At 40.4% G+C, this 21,815-nt stretch overlaps 1 protein-coding gene across 37 annotated transcripts in view; it reads left to right on the top strand.

The window, feature by feature from the left end:
• The window catches only part of LOC113113621 (protocadherin gamma-A11-like), a 164,064-nt gene that overhangs the window by 120,412 nt on the left and 21,837 nt on the right, over positions 1-21,815 (top strand). For 3 of the 37 annotated variants that reach the window (XM_026279971.1, XM_026279966.1, XM_026279945.1), the window contains exon 2: positions 18,128-18,921. The exons of 29 other annotated variants lie outside the window; for them this stretch is intronic. In XM_026279971.1, the coding sequence (XP_026135756.1) occupies positions 18,128-18,921 (794 nt within the window). Of the gene's footprint in view, positions 1-669; positions 3,266-3,926; positions 6,566-10,133; positions 12,952-13,221; positions 15,895-16,010; positions 18,922-21,815 lie in introns of those variants that run through there. 5 more of the 37 variants (XM_026279951.1, XM_026279949.1, XM_026279948.1 and 2 more) reach the window with 5 other exon arrangements.

Raw genomic sequence — 21,815 nt, 5'->3', positions numbered from 1 at the left:
TTCTATACATTTATACAAAAGAACGCATAGAAAATCTTCCAGATTTATTTTCAATATTTTCAACAACAGTGTAAGATTATTTAAATTATCTCCGAGCCTTATGTCCTGCAAACAGATTTGAAGAAAGTAGTGTTACCAGACAATTTGTTTATTTTACCTAAATGTTGCCCTCATCCAAGTGCCGTTTTTACCGCCAATCTTAATATAATTATCTGTAATAACAAAGCACAATATACAGATCCATTGTGTATTTGAATTGCGTGGGAGTTTATATATATCAGGCTGTACGGTAATTTATAGTTGGATTTACAAACTTTTTTTACAATAGTTGAGTGTGTGCACAATGAGTCCCACTATAGCTTCATAAAGGGATATTTTATTTCTTATTTGCTTTTTGACGTTTCCATTTATCATGTTTGAGGTCCAAGGTTAACAACTTATTATATATATATATATATATATATATATATATATATATATATATATATATATATATATATTTGAGCAAAGATAAATATTTTTGTAATTTATTTATTGGGTTTTTGTATTTATGTTTAACAAAGTTGTATTAATGTAATAGTTGTCTGATGCTCTAAGTGCCGCTGTTGGTCAGTGTTTCTGTGTAACAGGCACACGTTTTTAGATCCTCCTCCACTTTCTGACATCACATTCTGCAGAATCTCTCTTTCATTCAGACGATCTCTGTTTAACACTGAAGCATCGAGACATCCCCTGTGTTTTCGAATGAAATTTAATATTTTTTCAACCTTTCTGAATCTTTTGTTTGTTTGACTTTTCTTCTGTATTGGGACAGAGGATTTGGATTATGTGGGTTCTTTGTTTTTACGCCCAAAGAGGCGCATCTTCGACGCGGATTTCATCATGGCTAATGCAGCCTCTCGTGCTGTGCGTCTTTGTCCTGAGCGTTGCGCGCGGGCAGATCCGTTATTCTGTTCCAGAGGAGATGACTAAGGGCTCACTGGTGGGAAATATCATTCAGGATCTCGGTTTGGATGTAAAGAGGCTGAAATCTGGAAGAGCTCGGATCTTTACGGAGGACAGTCGTGAGTACATCGGTCTGAATGTAGATAAAGGGACTCTGGTAGTGAAAGAGAGGATAGATAGAGAGGAGCTGTGCGCGCAAGTGTCTCCCTGCTCCTTACATTTTCAGATCATTCTAGAAAACCCCATGGAGCTGCATAGAATCGATGTTGAAATATTAGACATCAACGATCATGCTCCTGTTTTCTTAAAAAAAGAGATAAACTTTCAAATTAGTGAAGTAGCGTTACCCGGAGCCAGATATTCAATCGATAGCGCTAAAGATCCTGATGTAGGTTTAAATTCGCTTCAGACGTATACATTAAATCCGAACGACCATTTTGTACTAAAAACCTTGTCTCACACTGACGGTACTAAATATGTCGAAATGGTCTTACAGACTCCATTAGACAGAGAAAAACAGGAGGAGTATAATCTGATTTTAACAGCGTTTGACGGTGGATCTCCTCAGAAAACTGGAATCTTGAAAATTAACATTATTGTCTTGGATGCAAATGACAACGCGCCTGTTTTTAGTCAGTCTGTATACACAGCACTCGTAGCTGAAAATGCGCTGATGGGAACATTAGTCTTAAAGGTTAGCGCAACTGACGCGGACCAGGGAACAAATAAACAAGTTTCCTATTCATTCTCGGAAAGCAGTGACAGTATCTTAGATACATTCAATATTGAGCTAACAAATGGTGATATTACAGTTATTGGTCCTCTCGACTTTGAAAAATCAAAGAAATATGAGCTGAATGTTGTGGCGACAGACATTGGTGGTTTAACAGATGCTTGTAAAGTGATGGTGGAAATTGCAGATGTTAATGACAATGCCCCTGTAATTAATGTAATATCTTTCTCAAACCCTTTGCCAGAAAATTCCTCTCCCGAGACTGTGATAGCGATGCTGAATGTCAAAGATTTAGATTCGGGGAAAAATGGACAGGTGAGATGTTTTATTAATCCTAGTTTACCCTTTCAAATCAGACAATCATCCTCAAATTTCTACAGTCTGGTTACTGATCAGCTTTTAGACCGTGAAAAAATGTCTGAATATAATATCACAATAACAGCTAGTGATGAGGGCTCGCCTTCTTACTCTACTAATAAAACACTGACTCTGAAACTCTCTGATGTCAATGACAACGCCCCTGTGTTTCAGCGTCAGTCATACACCGCATATGTGATGGAAAATAATTCACCCGGAGTCTCTGTGTTATCTGTTAAAGCGCATGACAAAGACTCTGGCAATAACGCGCGTATTTCATATTTTCTAGACGATATTCTTGTGAATGGTGTCTCTGCCTCGACGTTTATTTCAGTTAATGCAGAGAGTGGAGAGATTCTTGCTGTCCGTTCGTTTGATTATGAACAAACAAAAGAATTTAACATTCGCGTAAAAGCGCAGGACGGAGGAAATCCTCCTCTCAGCAGCAACGTGAGCGTGAAAATAATTATTCAGGACCAGAATGACAACGCACCTCAGGTTCTGTATCCGGTCCTGTCAGGCGCTTCTGTGGTGGCTGAAATAGTGCCTCGTTCTGCAGATGTGGGTTATCTGGTGACTAAAGTGGTGGCTGTTGATGTGGACTCTGGACAGAATGCCTGGCTCTCATATAAACTGCAGAAAGCCCCAGACAGGGCGCTGTTTGAAGTGGGCTTACAGAATGGAGAAATAAGAACTGTGCGCCAAGTGACAGATAAAGATGCTGTGAAACAGAGACTCACTGTTGTAGTGGAGGACAACGGGCAGCCCTCTCGATCAGCTACAGTCAATGTTAACGTGGCGGTGGCGGACAGCTTCCCTGAAGTGATCTCGGAGTTCACTGACTTTACGCACGACAAGGACTACAACGACAACCTGACTTTCTATCTGGTCTTGGCCTTGGCTGTAGTTTCGTTTCTCTTTATCGTGTCTATCATCGCCATACTGTCAGTCAAATGCTACAGATGGAGACGCGAGCGGATGTTTTACAAATCTGGAGCGAATCTTCCAGTTATTCCGTATTATCCGCCTCTTTACGCAGACGTAGGGGGCACAGGAACTTTACAGCACGTGTACAATTATGAGGTTTGCAGAACCACTGACTCCAGAAAGAGTGATCTGAAATACGGCAGACCTTGCAGTGAAAGCATCATTAGTCTGGACAGCAGCGGAACACAGACACTCACGCATGCGCAGAGAGGAAAACTGAATGATGAGCATTCTTTTGATCAGGTGAGCAGATGTGAATGGCTATGAATATGACCTTCTGCTTCTGATCTTCATTCATTTAATCCCTTTCTGGCTTAACAATGTGGAGTGCATTGTTGTTTTATTTGTATTATACATACATACACACACACACACACACACATATATATATATATATATATATATATATATATATATATATATATATATATATATATATATATATATAATGAAACTAGTTTGAATTTCCTGTACCGATAGCAGTCTACACTATACTTTTTTCAAACTTTTCATTTTAAAACCTTAACATTTAAATGTTTTATAGGAAATTGCATGCAGACAAAGTAATTTTATTTTAAGAGATTTGTGTTCTGAGTATGTTTGCACGTATGAGCGAGTCTCAATGAATCATGTCTGTATAACTAGGTCTATATTGTAGTTATTATTTATTTATTTTTTATTTTTTTTTGCTTTTGACTATTTCCTTTGCTTTTATTCTTAAATGTTCAGTTCAGAACATAATCGTATTAATATTCCATCAAAAGTCGTCTTAATGTAAAGTATAAACTACTTTGGATGCAATTAATGTCATTGTCTGTATTACTCTTTAACAGCCTTTTTTGGTGTAATATTTATCTGATGCACCAAGTGCCGCTGTTGGTCAGTATGTTCTGGCTTTAAACATTTTGTTTTCAGATCCTCCTCTTCTTTCTGACATCATATTCTGCAGAATCTCTCTTTCATTCGGAAAATCTCTGCTAACACTGAAGCATCGAGAAATTTTCTGCCTTGTGTTCACGGATGAAGTTTGATATTTTTCAACCTTTCTGAATCTTTTGTTTGTTCGACTTTTCTTCTGTATTGGGACAGAGGATTTGGATTATGTGGGTTCTTTGTAATTCTTACGCCCAAAGAGGCGCATCTTCGACGCGGATTTCATCATGGCTAATGCAGCCTCTCGTGCTGTGCGTCTTTGTCCTGAGCGTTGCGCGCGGGCAGGTCCGTTATTCTGTTCCAGAGGAGATGACAAAGGGCTCGCTGGTGGGAAATATCATTCAGGATCTCGGTTTGGATGTAAAGAGATTGAAATCTGGTCGCGCGCGGATCTTTACGGAGGACAGTCGTGAGTACATCGGTCTGAATGTAGATAAAGGGACTCTGGTAGTGAAAGAGAGGATAGATAGAGAGGAGCTGTGCGCCCAAGTGTCTCCCTGCTCCTTACATTTTCAGATTATTCTAGAAAACCCCATGGAGCTGCATAGAATTGATGTTGAAATATTAGATATTAATGATCATGCACCTGTTTTTGTTAGAAAGGAAATAAGCTTTCAAATTAGTGAGCTGGCTGTTCCTGGAGCCAAATTTTCTTTAGATAATGCGCAAGATTTTGATGTGGGTTTAAATACCCTTCAGAAATACACACTCAATCCGACTGATCATTTTTCACTGAAAGAACAGATAGGTGATGATGGATTGAAATATGTTGAAATGATTCTACAAAAAACACTAGATAGAGAAAACCAAGAGGAGCATAAATTAGTATTGACGGCGTTTGACGGCGGCAGTCCTCAGAAATCAGGCACTATTAAAATAAGTGTTCTTGTTATCGACGCAAATGACAATGCTCCGGTGTTTAGTCTCCCCATGTATAGAGTCTCCTTATTAGAGAATTCAGCAAAGGGTACTGATGTTGTGAGGGTGACTGCAACTGATAAAGACAAAGGCACGAATGGTGAACTGACGTATTCCTTCTCACAAACCTCAGGAAAGGCTTTAGAACTGTTCAATATAGATTCACAAACTGGTGACATTATTGTAAACGGTGACCTGGATTTCGAGAAGTCAAAACGTTTTCAATTGCATGTTGAAGCAACAGATAAAGGTGGCTTAACAGATTCCAGTAAAGTTGTTATCGAATTAATTGACGTTAATGACAATGCACCCCTGATAAGCGTAATTTCTTTTTCTAACCCAATACCCGAGGACGCAGAGCCAGAGACTGTAATAGCGATGCTGAATGTCAAAGATTTAGATTCAGGGAGAAATGGTCAGGTTAAATGTTATATTGGTCCAAATTTGCCATTCAAAATACAGTCATCCGCCTCAAATTTTTATAGTGTAATAACCGATCAATTACTGGACCGTGAAAAATTATCTGAATATAATATCACAATAACAGCTAGTGATGAGGGGTCGCCTTCTTTCTCTTCTAATAAAACACTGACTCTGAAAATATCTGATGTCAATGACAACGCCCCTGTGTTTCAGCGTCAGTCATACACCGCATATTTGATGGAAAATAATTCACCCGGAGTCTCTGTGTTATCTGTTAAAGCGCATGACAAAGACTCTGGCAATAACGCGCGTATTTCATATTATCTGGAAGATATTCTTGTGAATGGTGTCTCTGCCTCGACGTTTATTTCAGTTAATGCAGAGAGTGGAGAGATTATTGCTGTTCGTTCGTTTGATTATGAACAAACAAAAGAATTTAACATTCGTGTAAAAGCGCAGGACGGAGGCTCTCCTCCTCTCAGCAGCAACGTGAGCGTGAAAATAATGATTCAGGACCAGAATGACAACGCGCCTCAGGTTCTGTATCCGGTCCAGTCAGGCGCTTCTGTGGTGGCTGAAATAGTGCCTCGTTCTGCAGATGTGGGTTATCTGGTGACTAAAGTGGTGGCTGTTGATGTGGACTCTGGACAGAATGCCTGGCTCTCATATAAACTGCAGAAAGCCACGGACAGGGCGCTGTTTGAAGTGGGCTTACAGAATGGAGAAATAAGAACTGTGCGCCAAGTGACAGATAAAGATGCTGTGAAACAGAGACTCACTGTTGTAGTGGAGGACAACGGGCAGCCCTCTCGATCAGCTACAGTCAATGTTAACGTGGCGGTGGCGGACAGCTTCCCTGAAGTGCTCTCGGAGTTCACTGACTTTACGCACGACAAGGACTACAACGACAACCTGACTTTCTATCTGGTCTTGGCCTTGGCTGTAGTTTCGTTTCTCTTTATCGTGTCTATCATCGCCATACTGTCAGTCAAATGCTACAGATGGAGACGCGAGCGGATGTTTTACAAATCAGGAGCGAATCTTCCAGTTATTCCGTATTATCCGCCTCTTTACGCAGACGTAGGCGGCACAGGAACTTTACAGCACGTGTACAATTATGAGGTTTGCAGAACCACTGACTCCAGAAAGAGTGATCTGAAATACGGCAGACCTTGCAGTGAAAGCATCATTAGTCTGGACAGCAGCGCAACACAGACACTCACGCATGCGCAGAGAGGAAAACTGAATGATGAGCATTCTTTTGATCAGGTGAGCTCAAGAGAATGGGCAGGAATATGACTTTGTCGTTTTATTTTAATAGTTCTTTTTGACTTATTTGTGTTTTTTTGTTTTTTTTTATATATATATATTAAAGTGCAAACTGGCGAGATTTACGAATTTTCTGTACCTATAGCATTTTTGTGACTATACATTTTTCACAGTTTTCATATAAAACTTACTAATAATATTTAAACAAAATTATCTCTGTGCGTGTGTGTGTGTTTTGCCTGTGTTTGCGTGCTCACGTGTGCGTGCATGAGGGAGTAACAAAAAATCGTACCTTTATTGTTTAATGGCTATTTTTATATTTCTGTTTTGCCTCCGACTGTTTCCTTTTGCCATATTAAGGTCTTTGGTTAATATCATGCTGTTATTTGCACTTAAGGGGAAATTCGTTTACTCAAAACATATACTTTAGTTGCAGTTAATGATTTTTTTTTTATTATTTTTTTATTATTTCTCTTAAACGAACAAAAAAAAATATATATTTGTAATGTTTCTCTGATGCACTAAGTGCCGCTGTTGGTCAGTGTGATTGGGATTTAAACATTGGTTTTTAGATCCTCCTCCACTTTCTGACATCACATTCTCCAGAATCTCTCTTTCATTCAGACGATCTCTGTTTAACACTGAAGCATCGAGACATTCCCTGTGTTCACGAATGAAGTTTGATATTTTTCAACCTATCTGAATCTTTTGTTTGTTCGACTTTTCTTCTGTATTGGGACAGAGGATTTGGATTATGTGGGTTCTTTGTAATTCTTACGCACAAAGAGGCGCATCTTCGACGCGGATTTCATCATGGCTAATGCAGCCTCTCGTGCTGTGCGTCTTTGTCCTGAGCGTTGCGCGCGGGCAGGTCCGTTATTCTGTTCCAGAGGAGATGACTAAGGGCTCGCTGGTGGGAAATATCGTTCAGGATCTCGGTTTGGATGTAAAGAGGCTGAAATCAGGAAGAGCGCGGATCTTTACGGAGGACAGTCGTGAGTACATCGGTCTGAATGTAGATAAAGGGACTCTGGTAGTGAAAGAGAGGATAGATAGAGAGGAGCTGTGCGCGCAAGTGTCTCCCTGCTCCTTACATTTTCAGATTATTCTAGAAAACCCCATGGAGCTGCATAGAATCGATGTAGAAATATTAGACATCAACGATCATGCTCCTGTTTTCATAAACAAAGAGACACATCTTCAAATTAGTGAATTAGCGTTACCTGGAGCCAGATATTCAATCGATAGCGCTAATGATGCTGACGAGGGTTTAAATTCGCTTCAGACGTATACATTAAATCCGAACGACCATTTTGTACTCAAAACCTTGTCTCACACTGACGGTACTAAATATGTCGAAATGGTCTTACAGACTCCATTAGACAGAGAAAAACAGGAGGAGTATAATCTGATTTTAACCGCGTTTGACGGTGGATCTCCTCAGAAAACTGGAACCTTGAAAATTAACATTATTGTATTGGATGTAAATGACAACGCGCCTGTTTTTAGTCAGTCTGTATACACAGCACTCGTAGCTGAAAATGCGCTGATGGGAACATTAGTCTTAAAGGTTAGCGCAACTGACGCAGACCAGGGAACAAATAAACAAGTTTCCTATTCATTTTCCCAAAGTAGCAAAGGCATCTCAAATATTTTTAATATCGATCCTTCTAACGGTGATATATTACTCACTGGGCCACTAGACTTTGAAAAATCAAAGAAATATGAGCTGAATGTGGTGGCGACAGACATTGGTGGTTTAACAGATGCTTGTAAAGTGATGGTGGAAATTACAGACGTTAATGACAATGCCCCTGTAATTAATGTAATATCTTTCTCAAACCCTTTGCCAGAAAATTCCTCTCCCGAGACTGTGATAGCGATGCTGAATGTCAAAGATTTAGATTCGGGGAAAAATGGACAGGTGAGATGTTTTATTAATCCTAGTTTACCCTTTCAAATCAGACAATCATCCTCAAATTTCTACAGTCTGGTTACTGATCAGCTTTTAGACCGTGAAAAAATGTCTGAATATAATATCACAATAACAGCTATTGATGAGGGCTCGCCTTCTTACTCTACTAATAAAACACTGACTCTGAAACTCTCTGATGTCAATGACAACGCCCCTGTGTTTCAGCTTCAGTCGTACACCGCATATGTGATGGAAAATAATTCACCCGGAGTCTCTGTGTTATCTGTTAAAGCGCATGACAAAGACTCTGGCAATAACGCGCGTATTTCATATTTTCTAGACGATATTCTTGTGAATGGTGTCTCTGCCTCGACGTTTATTTCAGTTAATGCAGAGAGTGGAGAGATTCTTGCTGTTCGTTCGTTTGATTATGAGCAAACAAAAGAATTTGTCATTCGCGTAAAAGCGCAGGACGGAGGCAATCCTCCTCTCAGCAGCAACGTGAGCGTGAAAATAATGATTCAGGACCAGAATGACAACGCGCCTCAGGTTCTGTATCCGGTCCAGTCAGGCGCTTCTGTGGTGGCTGAAATAGTGCCTCGTTCTGCAGATGTGGGTTATCTGGTGACTAAAGTGGTGGCTGTTGATGTGGACTCTGGACAGAATGCCTGGCTCTCATATAAACTGCAGAAAGCCCCAGACAGGGCGCTGTTTGAAGTGGGCTTACAGAATGGAGAAATAAGAACTGTGCGCCAAGTGACAGATAAAGATGCTGTGAAACAGAGACTCACTGTTGTAGTGGAGGACAACGGGCAGCCCTCTCGATCAGCTACAGTCAATGTTAACGTGGCGGTGGCGGACAGCTTCCCTGAAGTGCTCTCGGAGTTCACTGACTTTACGCACGACAAGGACTACAACGACAACCTGACTTTCTATCTGGTCTTGGCCTTGGCTGTAGTTTCGTTTCTCTTTATCGTGTCTATCATCGCCATACTGTCAGTCAAATGCTACAGATGGAGACGCGAGCGGATGTTTTACAAATCTGGAGCGAATCTTCCAGTTATTCCGTATTATCCGCCTCTTTACGCAGACGTAGGGGGCACAGGAACTTTACAGCACGTGTACAATTATGAGGTTTGCAGAACCACTGACTCCAGAAAGAGTGATCTGAAATACGGCAGACCTTGCAGTGAAAGCATCATTAGTCTGGACAGCAGCGGAACACAGACACTCACGCATGCGCAGAGAGAGAGACTGAATGATGAGCATTATTTTGATCAGGTGAGCGGATGTGAATGACCCTGAATATGATTTTCTAGTGTCCATTTATATATAATGCTGTCTTTCTGGCTTCATTGCTTAGATGGTTGTGCACTGTAGTTTATTTATTTATCAAATTTACGATAATATTTAAGTGACTATACATCACAATTTAAATCAAAACCGTAACCGTTCTATGCTTTATACACATATATATATATATATATATTCATTTTGCCAGTTGCACTTAGATATTATTTTTATTCTTTCTTTTTTATATTTTTTTTTTTCAGAACTTTTATATTTTGCTAATTTGTGTACACATTGAAACTTAACTGATTAATTGAGGGATAGATTATATTTTCTGCTTGGCTATTGATTATTTTCCTGACATCATATTTTAAGTGTTCATTTGAAAGCATCAATTAATATTTTAGCAAAATTCTGCCTTAACGCAACGTATATTAATATGGTCTCAATGCATGTCATTATTTTTATTGCTTATTAGTTTTTATTCTTTCATTCATTGTAATGTTTCTCTGATGCACTAAGTGCCGCTGTTTGTCAGTATGTTGGGGCTTTAAACATAAATTTTTAGATCCTCCTCTTCTTTCTGACATCACATTCTGCAGAATCTCTTTCCTCTTTTCACTAAAGCATCGAGACATTCGCTGCCTTGTATTTTCGGATAAACGTTTATGTTTTACAACCTTTCTGAATCATTCGTTCTTTTTAAATATTCTTCTTCTCTGAATGGAACATTTGGATTATGTCGGTTCTTCCTGGTTTTAATGCCCAAAGAGGCGCATCTTCGACGCGGATTTCATCATGGCTAATGCAGCCTCTCGTGCTGTGCGTCTTTGTCCTGAGCGTTGCGCGCGGGCAGGTCCGTTATTCTGTTCCAGAGGAGATGACAAAGGGCTCGCTGGTGGGAAATATCGTTCAGGACCTCGGTTTGGATGTAAAGAGGTTGAAATCTGGCCGCGCGCGGATCTTTACGGAGGATAGTCGTGAGTACATCGGTCTGAATGTAGATAAAGGGACTCTGGTAGTGAAAGAGAGGATAGATAGAGAGGAGCTGTGCGCCCAAGTGTCTCCCTGCTCCTTACATTTTCAGATCATTATAGAAAACCCCATGGAGCTGCATAGAATTGATGTCGAAATATTAGATATCAACGATCATGCTCCTGTTTTCATGAAAAAAGAGATTACTTTTCAGATAAGCGAATCAGCTTTGTCTGGAGCTCGATATTCAATCGATAGCGCTAATGATCCTGATGTAGGTCTAAATTCTATTCAGACATATAAATTAACCCCATCTGATCATTTCACAGTTAAAATACCTGCTCACCACGATGATACAAAATACGTAGAAATGATTTTGCAAAAACCCCTTGACAGAGAAACTGGAGAAGAACATCAAATGACTTTAACAGCCTTCGATGGCGGAAACCCTCAAAAAACGGGCACTATCAAGATAAACGTTATTGTTTTAGATGCAAATGACAACGCTCCTGTTTTCAGTCAGTCAATCTATAAAGCATCTATTCCAGAGAATTTTCCTAAAGGATCCTCTGTGCTAAGGGTAAGTGCAACTGATAAAGACGTGGGATCTTATGGTGATGTTACCTATTCTTTTTCACAGAGTAGTGAACGGTTATCTAACCTCTTCCAAATAGATTCCAGTTCTGGAGATCTTATAGTTAATGGTCAGCTGGATTTCGAGAAATCAAAAAAATATGAATTATACGTTGAAGCAACAGACAAAGGGGGATTAAGTGATACTAGCAAAGTACATATTGAAATTACTGATATAAACGACAATGCTCCTATAATAAGCATAATTTCGTTTTCAAACCCAGTGGCGGAGAGTTCAGCACCAGAGACTGTAATAGCAATGCTGAATGTCAAAGATTTAGATTCGGGGAAAAACGGAATAGTCAAGTGCTACATTGCTCAGAATTTACCGTTTAAAATAAAGTCATCAAGCCCAAATTTTTACAGTTTAGTCACTGATGAGCTCTTGGACCGAGAGAAGGTCTCAGAGTATAATATCACAATAACAGCTAGTGATGAGGGCTCGCCTTCTTACTCTTCTAATAAAACACTGACTCTGAAAATATCTGATGTCAATGACAACGCCCCTGTGTTTCAGCGTCAGTCATACACCGCATATGTGATGGAAAATAATTCACCCGGAGTCTCTGTGTTATCTGTTAAAGCGCATGACAAAGACTCTGGCAATAACGCGCGTATATCATATTATCTAGAAGATATTCTTGTGAATGGTGTCTCTGCCTCGACGTTTATTTCAGTTAATGCAGAGAGTGGAGAGATTATTGCTGTTCGTTCGTTTGATTATGAACAAACAAAAGAATTTAACATTCGCGTAAAAGCGCAGGACGGAGGCTCTCCTCCTCTCAGCAGCAACGTGAGCGTGAAAATAATGATACAGGACCAGAATGACAACGCGCCTCAGGTTCTGTATCCGGTCCTGTCAGGCGCTTCTGTGGTGGCGGAAATAGTGCCTCGTTCTGCAGATGTGGGTTATCTGGTGACTAAAGTGGTGGCTGTTGATGTGGACTCTGGACAGAATGCCTGGCTCTCATATAAACTGCAGAAAGCCACAGACAGGGCGCTGTTTGAAGTGGGCTTACAGAATGGAGAAATAAGAACTGTGCGCCAAGTGACAGATAAAGATGCTGTGAAACAGAGACTCACTGTTGTAGTGGAGGACAACGGGCAGCCCTCTCGATCAGCTACAGTCAATGTTAACGTGGCGGTGGCGGACAGCTTCCCTGAAGTGATCTCGGAGTTCACTGACTTTACGCACGACAAGAACTACAACGACAACCTGACTTTCTATCTGGTCTTGGCCTTGGCTGTAGTTTCGTTTCTCTTTATCGTGTCTATCATCGCCATACTGTCAGTCAAATGCTACAGATGGAGACGCGAGCGGATGTTTTACAAATCTGGAGCGAATCTTCCAGTTATTCCGTATTATCCGCCTCTTTACGCAGACGTAGGGGGCACAGGAACTTTACAGCACGTGTACAATTATGAGGTTTGCAGAACCACTGACTCCAGAAAGAGTGATCTGAAATACGGCAGACCTTGCAGTGAAAGCATCATTAGTCTGGACAGCAGCGCAACACAGACACTCACACATGCGCAGAGAGGAAAATTGAATGATGAGCATTCTTTTGATCAGGTGAGCTCGAGTGAATCGTTATTTTAATTCATTTCGTTCATTTAAGCTTTTTCTGATTTCCTTAATATGGAAGTCTGTGTTTATAAACAGGTGTGTCCCAATGAATCACGCCATACCTGAACTTTTAGGTCATAAAGTAAATAAGTCATTCAATCAAACATTTGTGTTAAAATTGTATTATTATTATTATTATTATTGTCATTTTTGCTATTATTTATCTACATTTTTATTATGATTTGCTCTATATCAAACAATTGTTCAACGCATTGTTTGTTTCATGCTGTAAGTGCCGCTGTTGGTCAGTATGTGGAGCTTTTTTAAACAGCCTTTCATAGATCCTCCTCCACTTTCTGACATCATACAGTCTGCACAATCTCTCTTTCATTTCATACGGTCTCTTTCTCAAATTGGATGGTTGAACCATCGATTGACTCTTCTTTTTACATCACTGATATTTTACATATTTTCCAAGAAGTCCTTTTGTGAAAGAAGATTTGGATTATGTCGGTTCTTTGTTATTCTTACGCCCAAAGAGGCGCATCTTCGACGCGGATTTCATCATGGCTAATGCAGCCTCTCGTGCTGTGCGTCTTTGTCCTGAGCGTTGCGCGCGGGCAGGTCCGTTATTCTATTCCAGAGGAGATGACAAAGGGCTCGCTGGTGGGAAATATCGTTCAGGACCTCGGTTTGGATGTAAAGAGGTTGAAATCTGGTCGAGCGCGGATCTTTACGGAGGACAGTCGTGAGTACATCGGTCTGAATGTAGATAAAGGGACTCTGGTAGTGAAAGAGAGGATAGATAGAGAGGAGCTGTGCGCGCAAGTGTCTCCCTGCTCCTTACATTTTCAGATTATTCTAGAAAACCCCATGGAGCTGCATAGAATCGATGTAGAAATATTAGATATTAATGATCATGCACCTGTTTTTAATAGAAAAGAGATAAACTTTCAAATTAGCGAGTTTGCCGTTGCCGGAGCTCGCTTTTCATTAGACAGTGCGCATGATCCTGATGTTGGATTAAATACCCTTCAAAGGTACACTCTAATGCCAACTGATTATTTTTCATTGAAAGAACAATCGCGCAATGATGGTACAAAATACGTTGAAATGGTTTTGCAATCGCCGTTAGACAGGGAGAGAGAAGAGGAACTTAAACTGACCTTGACCGCGTTTGATGGAGGGAGTCCTCAAAAATCTGGTACAATTAAAATAGATGTCACAGTAATTGATGTCAATGACAACACACCCGTGTTCAGTCAGTCAGTGTACAGAGTTTCTTTAGCAGAAAATGCAGCTATAGGTACAAGAGTGCTAACAGTACGTGCTACAGACAAAGACAAAGGAGCAAATGGTGAGGTAACATATTCATTTTCACAAAGCTCTGGGAAAGACTTAGACCTTTTTAGAATTGATCAGAACACTGGGGAAATCTGCGTAAATGGTTTGTTGGACTATGAAAGGTCGAAGCAATATGAACTGAATCTCGAGGCCATAGATAAGGGCGGACTAACAGATAATAGTAAAGTGCTTATTGAATTGACTGATGTTAATGACAACGCACCTGTTATCAGCATTATCTCATTTTCCAGTCCCATTCCAGAGGACTCCACTCCAGACACAGTGATAGCGATGCTGAACATTAAAGATATAGACTCCGGTAGAAACGGCCAATTTAAATGCTTAGTTAATTCAGATGTGCCATTTGGCATTAAATCTTCCTCCTCAAATTTCTACACTTTAGTTACTGATCAGATTTTAGACCGTGAAAAAATGTCTGAATATAATATCACAATAACAGCTAGTGATGAGGGCTCGCCTTCTTACTCTTCTAATAAAACACTGACTCTGAAAATATCTGATGTCAATGACAACGCCCCTGTGTTTCAGCGTCAGTCATACACCGCATATGTGATGGAAAATAATTCACCCGGAGTCTCTGTGTTATCTGTTAAAGCGCATGACAAAGACTCTGGCAATAACGCGCGAATTTCATATTTTCTGGAAGATATTCTTGTGAATGGCGTCTCTGCTTCGACGTTTATTTCAGTGAATGCAGAGAGTGGAGAGATTCTTGCTGTCCGTTCGTTTGATTATGAACAAACAAAAGAATTTAACATTCGTGTAAAAGCGCAGGACGGAGGCTCTCCTCCTCTCAGCAGCAACGTGAGCGTGAAAATAATGATACAGGACCAGAATGACAACGCGCCTCAGGTTCTGTATCCGGTCCAGTCAGGCGCTTCTGTGGTGGCTGAAATAGTGCCTCGTTCTGCAGATGTGGGTTATCTGGTGACTAAAGTGGTGGCTGTTGATGTGGACTCTGGACAGAATGCCTGGCTCTCATATAAACTGCAGAAAGCCACAGACAGGGCGCTGTTTGAAGTGGGCTTACAGAATGGAGAAATAAGAACTGTGCGCCAAGTGACAGATAAAGATGCTGTGAAACAGAGACTCACTGTTGTAGTGGAGGACAACGGGCAGCCCTCTCGATCAGCTACAGTCAATGTTAACGTGGCGGTGGCGGACAGCTTCCCTGAAGTGCTCTCGGAGTTCACTGACTTTACGCACGACAAGAACTACAACGACAACCTGACTTTCTATCTGGTCTTGGCCTTGGCTGTAGTTTCGTTTCTCTTTATCGTGTCTATCATCGCCATACTGTCAGTCAAATGCTACAGATGGAGACGCGAGCGGATGTTTTACAAATCTGGAGCGAATCTTCCAGTTATTCCGTATTATCCGCCTCTTTACGCAGACGTAGGGGGCACAGGAACTCTAAAGCAAGTGTTAAATTATGAAATGTGTGGCACTACTGACTCAAGAAAGAGTGATCTGACATTTGTCCGACCTTGTAGTCAGAGCATCATTAGTTTGGACGCCGATGGAACGCAGACACTCACACACATTCGGGAGCATAAACAGATATCCAGAGATACAGAAAATCAGGTGAGGTGTGTGGAATGAGATTGTGTTTAATTTAATTGCTTAATTAATTTTTTTATCAATGCTGCATTTGGAAATATTCTCTTATTTACTATTTTTTAAAAATACGCACATAATGAGAACCGAGTGTGTGGAGTTTTGATCATTTTTCTTTAAATTTCCACAAAATACGTTTGTCTGTTTAAAAGTTATTATAATGATTTCACGTGTTTTGAAAAGAAATAATGTTCTAATAATTCACAGTGATGCGCGCAAAAGTTGATGTTGCGGCTTGCACTCTACTCCAGTACGACCATTTTCTTAGACAGCTCTAATAAAGCACCTGTGGCAAGCATTTTGCAGTTCTTGGATTAAACCCTAAGAGTCGCTGTTGGTTGATAAGGTAGATCTGTCTGGTTTTATGCATCATACACGCCTTCCGTGCCAGTTTCGCATGAAAGGGCTGTGCATTTAGTACAACGCCGTGCGCACCGCGAAAACTGGACTATGCTTTTGACACCGCGTTCTTGCTCTGGCTCATATTTAATATTTACTTTAATATTGTAGATTTTTTAAGTCTTTTCTGCGCTGTCGAGTGGATATTGTATATATTTTTATTGAGAGATTAATCGAAGCACCGCCATCAACATGAGAAGGAAGGATTGTCATTGTGCATGGCCGCCGTGTGCTCTTCTTTTGTTTGTACACTTTCTCTGTGGCGCGTATGGACAGGTCCGTTATTCCGTGCCAGAGGAGATGACACCTGGTTCCTTCGTCGGAGACATAGCTAAAGACTTAGGTCTTGAGCTTAAAAGGCTGACAACGGGGAAAGCGCGGACCTTTACAGCTGGTGGCCGCGAATATGTTGCGCTGGACCGGGAGAAAGGGCACATCATTATTAAGGAGAGAATCGACAGGGAGCTTTTGTGCCCTGGTGCTGTATCCGCGTGCAGTCTGAGCTTTGAAGTCATCTTAGAAAACCCCATCGAGCTCTATCGCATCACCATAGAAATACTGGATGTTAATGACAACAGTCCTGCATTTCCAAGAGGTGAAATTACATTAGAAATCAGTGAGTTGGCTTCAACCGGAGCGCGTTTTACTGTGGATAGCGCAGTTGATCTTGATGTCGGCATTAACAGTATTCAGAGTTATTCAGTTAATCCTACTGATCATTTTACTGTAAAGACACAAACTCGATCTGGCAGCAGTAAAAACGTAGAGCTTGTTTTGCAAACACCTTTAGACAGAGAGAAACAAGAACATTTATATTTAACTATAACTGCTACAGATGGAGGCAACCCCAAGCGATCTGGCATGGTTAAAATACACATAATTGTTCTGGATATAAATGACAATGCACCGGTTTTCCAAAAGGACACGTACAAAATATCTATCCCCGAAAACACCGCAAAGGGATCGTTGCTTGTTACTCTTAACGCAACCGATGCGGATACTGTCTCAAATGCACACATTGGGTATTATTTCGAGCACACCACACCCAAAATCCGAGACCTGTTTTCTGTCGATCCATCCAGCGGTGAAATAAGACTGATTGGTGAGCTTGATTTTGAGGAGTCTGCTGTTCATGAGTTTCAAATTCAAGCTAAAGATCAGGGGGGCTTATCAGATTCCTCTGAGGTGATTGTAGAAGTTACAGACGTAAATGATAACGCACCAAAAATGACGCTTATGTCTTTTTCTAACAATATACCAGAAAATGCACCTCTTGGAACCGTTGTGGCCATGATAAATATACAAGACAGCGATTCTGAAGAAAATGGAAAGATTACCTGTTTTATTGATAGGGACCTCCCGTTTAAAATCGAATCATCTTTGACTAATTATTACAGTATCGTCACGGACTCCGAGCTGGACAGAGAAGACATTCCTGAGTATAATATTACCATCACAGCCAAAGACAGAGGCAGTCCTTCATTGTTTAGCAAAAATATTTTAAAAGTAAAGATCACTGATGTAAATGATCACGCTCCGCAGTTTGAGCAGGATTCATATAATGCGTACGTGATTGAGAATAATCCGCCTTCTCTGTCTTTATTCAGCGTTAAAGCGCACGACGCAGATTTGGGGGCGAACGCACGCGTATCGTACTTTATTTCAGATAATGATTTGAACGGCACACCAATTTCGTCATTAGTTTCTATCAACTCTGACAGTGGGACTGTTTATGCAACAAAATCGTTTGATTATGAACAATTAAAATCTTTTACAATCACAGTGAAAGCGCAGGACGGAGGCTCTCCTCCTCTCAGCAGCAACGTGAGCGTGAAAATAACGATTCAGGACCAGAATGACAACGCGCCTCAGGTTCTGTATCCGGTCCAGTCAGGCGCTTCTGTGGTTGCTGAAATAGTGCCTCGTTCTGCAGATGTGGGTTATCTGGTGACTAAAGTGGTGGCTGTTGATGTGGACTCTGGACAGAATGCCTGGCTCTCATATAAACTGCAGAAAGCCACAGACAGGGCGCTGTTTGAAGTGGGCTTACAGAATGGAGAAATAAGAACTGTGCGCCAAGTGACAGATAAAGATGCTGTGAAACAGAGACTCACTGTTGTAGTGGAGGACAACGGGCAGCCCTCTCGATCAGCTACAGTCAATGTTAACGTGGCGGTGGCGGACAGCTTCCCTGAAGTGCTCTCGGAGTTCACTGACTTTACACACGACAAGGACTACAACGACAACCTGACTTTCTATCTGGTCTTGGCCTTGGCTGTAGTTTCGTTTCTCTTTATCGTGTCTATCATCGCCATACTGTCAGTCAAATGCTACAGATGGAGACGCGAGCGGATGTTTTACAAATCTGGAGCGAATCTTCCAGTTATTCCTTATTATCCACCTCTTTACGCAGACGTAGGGGGGACAGGAACTTTACAGCACGTGTACAATTATGAGGTGTGTGGCACTACTGACTCCAGAAAGAGTGATCTGAAGTTTTTGCAGCCCTCTAGTCAAAGTGTTTTAAACTTTGACTTGAGTGGCACAAGAACTGTGCCAAAGCAAAACAGGAATACAGAAGACGTTAGTGCAGAGGTGAGATTTCTTTATGTGACTGCTACAGTATTGCTTTACAGTTTCCCCAAATATTTATACAGAATCTTTTTTTTTTTCCTTTCTTAAGTTGCCCTTCTTCATTATGTCTGCTTAGTGTGTTTGACACTACAACTAGACACATTTTAGCATGGTTGTAAGAAGTAGGTTTTCCTCGTGTTCACACAGGTGTACTAGTAGAGGAACCACGGAAATAGAGAATCACATTAACTGTGAACATGATCCACTAATGCTTCACAAACACAAAGTTGTATTTAACAGTTAATTCTACTGATTTAAAGTGTGCTGGTGCTATTTTATTTTTTTAGATGATGATATTTGTCATTAAGTGTATTGACATTCATAGATTTTTGTGGAACTTTAGTGACTAAATGCTTCTGTGGCAACTGTGTTTTCATTTAAAAATTCAGTGGCATATAAACACTCTCACTCCTTTAGAATGTGTCAGCTGTTGTCAAGAGGAGAAAACAGGAAATGTGCTCTGATCTCACAGACTGCAGAGTTGCGGGGGAGGGGTTATGCGCTGAGAGGCGAGTCGAGGCTAATGCAGCAAAATCCAAACTGAATCTTTGTTTTCATTAGGGAAAGAATAACATGCCATGCATCTAAATGCCAGCTCTGATATTTTGCATTCTCAAATATATCAGATTTTGTGTCATGCAGGACATTCAGATGGTCCAAAGGGCAGCAAAACAGAGGAGAGAGAGAGAGAGAGAGAGATGGAGGAAGAGGAGGACTAGTGTTGCAGAAAGAACAGGGACAAGGCATACTATTTTTTTTCCCTGACTGACCCATTTTCTGCTTCACACACCTATTATTGCCCAGTGGCACTAAAATGTATACTTATTCACAGACAGTGTATGTTATTTTCATGAGAAAAGCCAAATATTCAATGGTAAACCAGCTGAAGCAGGCATTCAGAGAGACACTCTGCATCTTTATATAAAACCACTGTATTGTGATGCACGTAGACATTTTGAGACAGAACAACTTTAAGAACATCTATAAAGCTGCATAGTCCTGTGATTACAGGCAATGCAGACACAGTTTAGAATATGAAGATGATGACAAATGACACATTGTGACTGGCTTGTAAGAGCTTATTTAAAAGAGTACATTTTATTATATGTGTAAAATATTATATGTATGTAAAAAAAAAAAAAATAAATAGCTGAACTTGTTTAACATAACTATCTCAAATGAGCCATTACAAATGCAGAAACACACTTTGGGACTTAGAAATACCCATGTGTTTCTAGAGTAAACAGACGTGCACATGATGAATTAGCTGTAGCTTCACATGAATGTTCTGTTTCACTCTGAAATACGTCGTATTACGGAAGTAAATTTGCTTCTCGGGAGTCATTTCAGGTTGACTTCAACTTTAAAGCTTGTATAATTTAGTTTATTTTCCAGTGTAACCTACTGACTTCTCTTTAATAGACTCATTATCTGTTGTGGAGCCTTTATTCTCTGCAGCACATTAAAAAACAGACATGTGGTAGTCAGATGTACGGCTTGTGTATGCAAAGTGGAAGTTGCTACTTGAAATAACCATTTTAGTGATATTTCCCTGTAATTTTTCTTAGATGAAAATGCCTCTTAAAATGTCTTTAGTGTCTAGCATGATTAAATGCAAAGTCAATCATTCACACAGACATTTTTTTGTTGTTTATTTGTGAGGGGCACATCTGCATTTTTATCGGTTGTGACCGTATGAACTGTTACCCTCTTTGCCTTTGGGTGTCCCACATCTGGCGCTCATTTCTCTAATCTTCAGTTCCTGGACTTCTTAGTGCCTTTTCTTTAATGTATATCATAAATCCACATGCTCTTGAGCTTTGGGAGCTGTTTCCTCACAAATCTCTTAAATGGGCTTCTTGCTTCAAAGCATGCTTAATTGGCACCTCGCCATTGTGTAAAAGTGGATATGAAAGTTCAAGGACACTGTTTTATATGTAAATGGTCAAAATCGCCATGTATGTTTACTTGGTTTCATCTAGAAAATGTTATTCCTAAAGTACAGTGTATAGCTATCAAAGTCAGGTGTTTAAAATCTTAAAATTACTTTATTTTTTTGGGGGGAAGGGTAAGCATCTAATATTGTTGTTGTTTGCTAGAAAAACATTTTATGTTTATTTCTTGAGCATCTTTAAATGAATTATTTTATTTACTTCTCACTTCGATGTAGCACTGCATCTCTCCTTAAGAAATCTGTCTCGCGTGTGCTTTGTGAAGAGATGTGGATCTCAGAACAGATGAATACAGGATGATTGTCGATTCCCAGAGGAATGCTGTTATTTGAACTGCACATGCTTTGGTATACGTCACACAGATCATACAGAGTCATGCTCGTGTGGGGCATCCATGTGCATCAGTATGTGTGTAATGTTTTGTGTGTTTTTGCACCCCGTGTATGTGTGTGTCCTCATCCTGCAGCACACTGATCCTCTGAGGATTAAACAGGGTTTATCAAGGCCAGTGAGACAGTAGGACACACACACACACACATATATATAGTAACCTGTGTCTACAGATTAAAGCCACATGGCCGCAAAGCCATTTATACTAGTTGTTTTTGTTCTGTTACTTCTGAACATGGGTCATATTTTTGATGTTTGACTTTTTTTTCTGTTTATTTCAGATAAAACTACTTAACATTAAACAAAAAAAAAAAAACTAAAAACTAAATGTAATCTTATGTCTTAATGTATAATGTGTGTACTTTTAGCAAGTGAATCATCCCTATAAATGGGAAGCTATCTTTCCTTCACGCCTACTCTCCTCCTGTCTTTTATTTCTCCCCTCCCCCTCTCCGCCTGCACCTCCCTGCAGTCTTTGTCTGATATATTTATGGTTTATGCACAGATGGTCAG

Source organism: Carassius auratus, chromosome 14, assembly GCF_003368295.1.
Source record: "Carassius auratus strain Wakin chromosome 14, ASM336829v1, whole genome shotgun sequence".
NCBI classification, from domain to species: Eukaryota; Metazoa; Chordata; class Actinopteri; order Cypriniformes; family Cyprinidae; genus Carassius; species Carassius auratus.
Note: the sequence above shows the minus strand (reverse complement) of the source record. Positions and strands in the feature narration are given on the sequence as shown.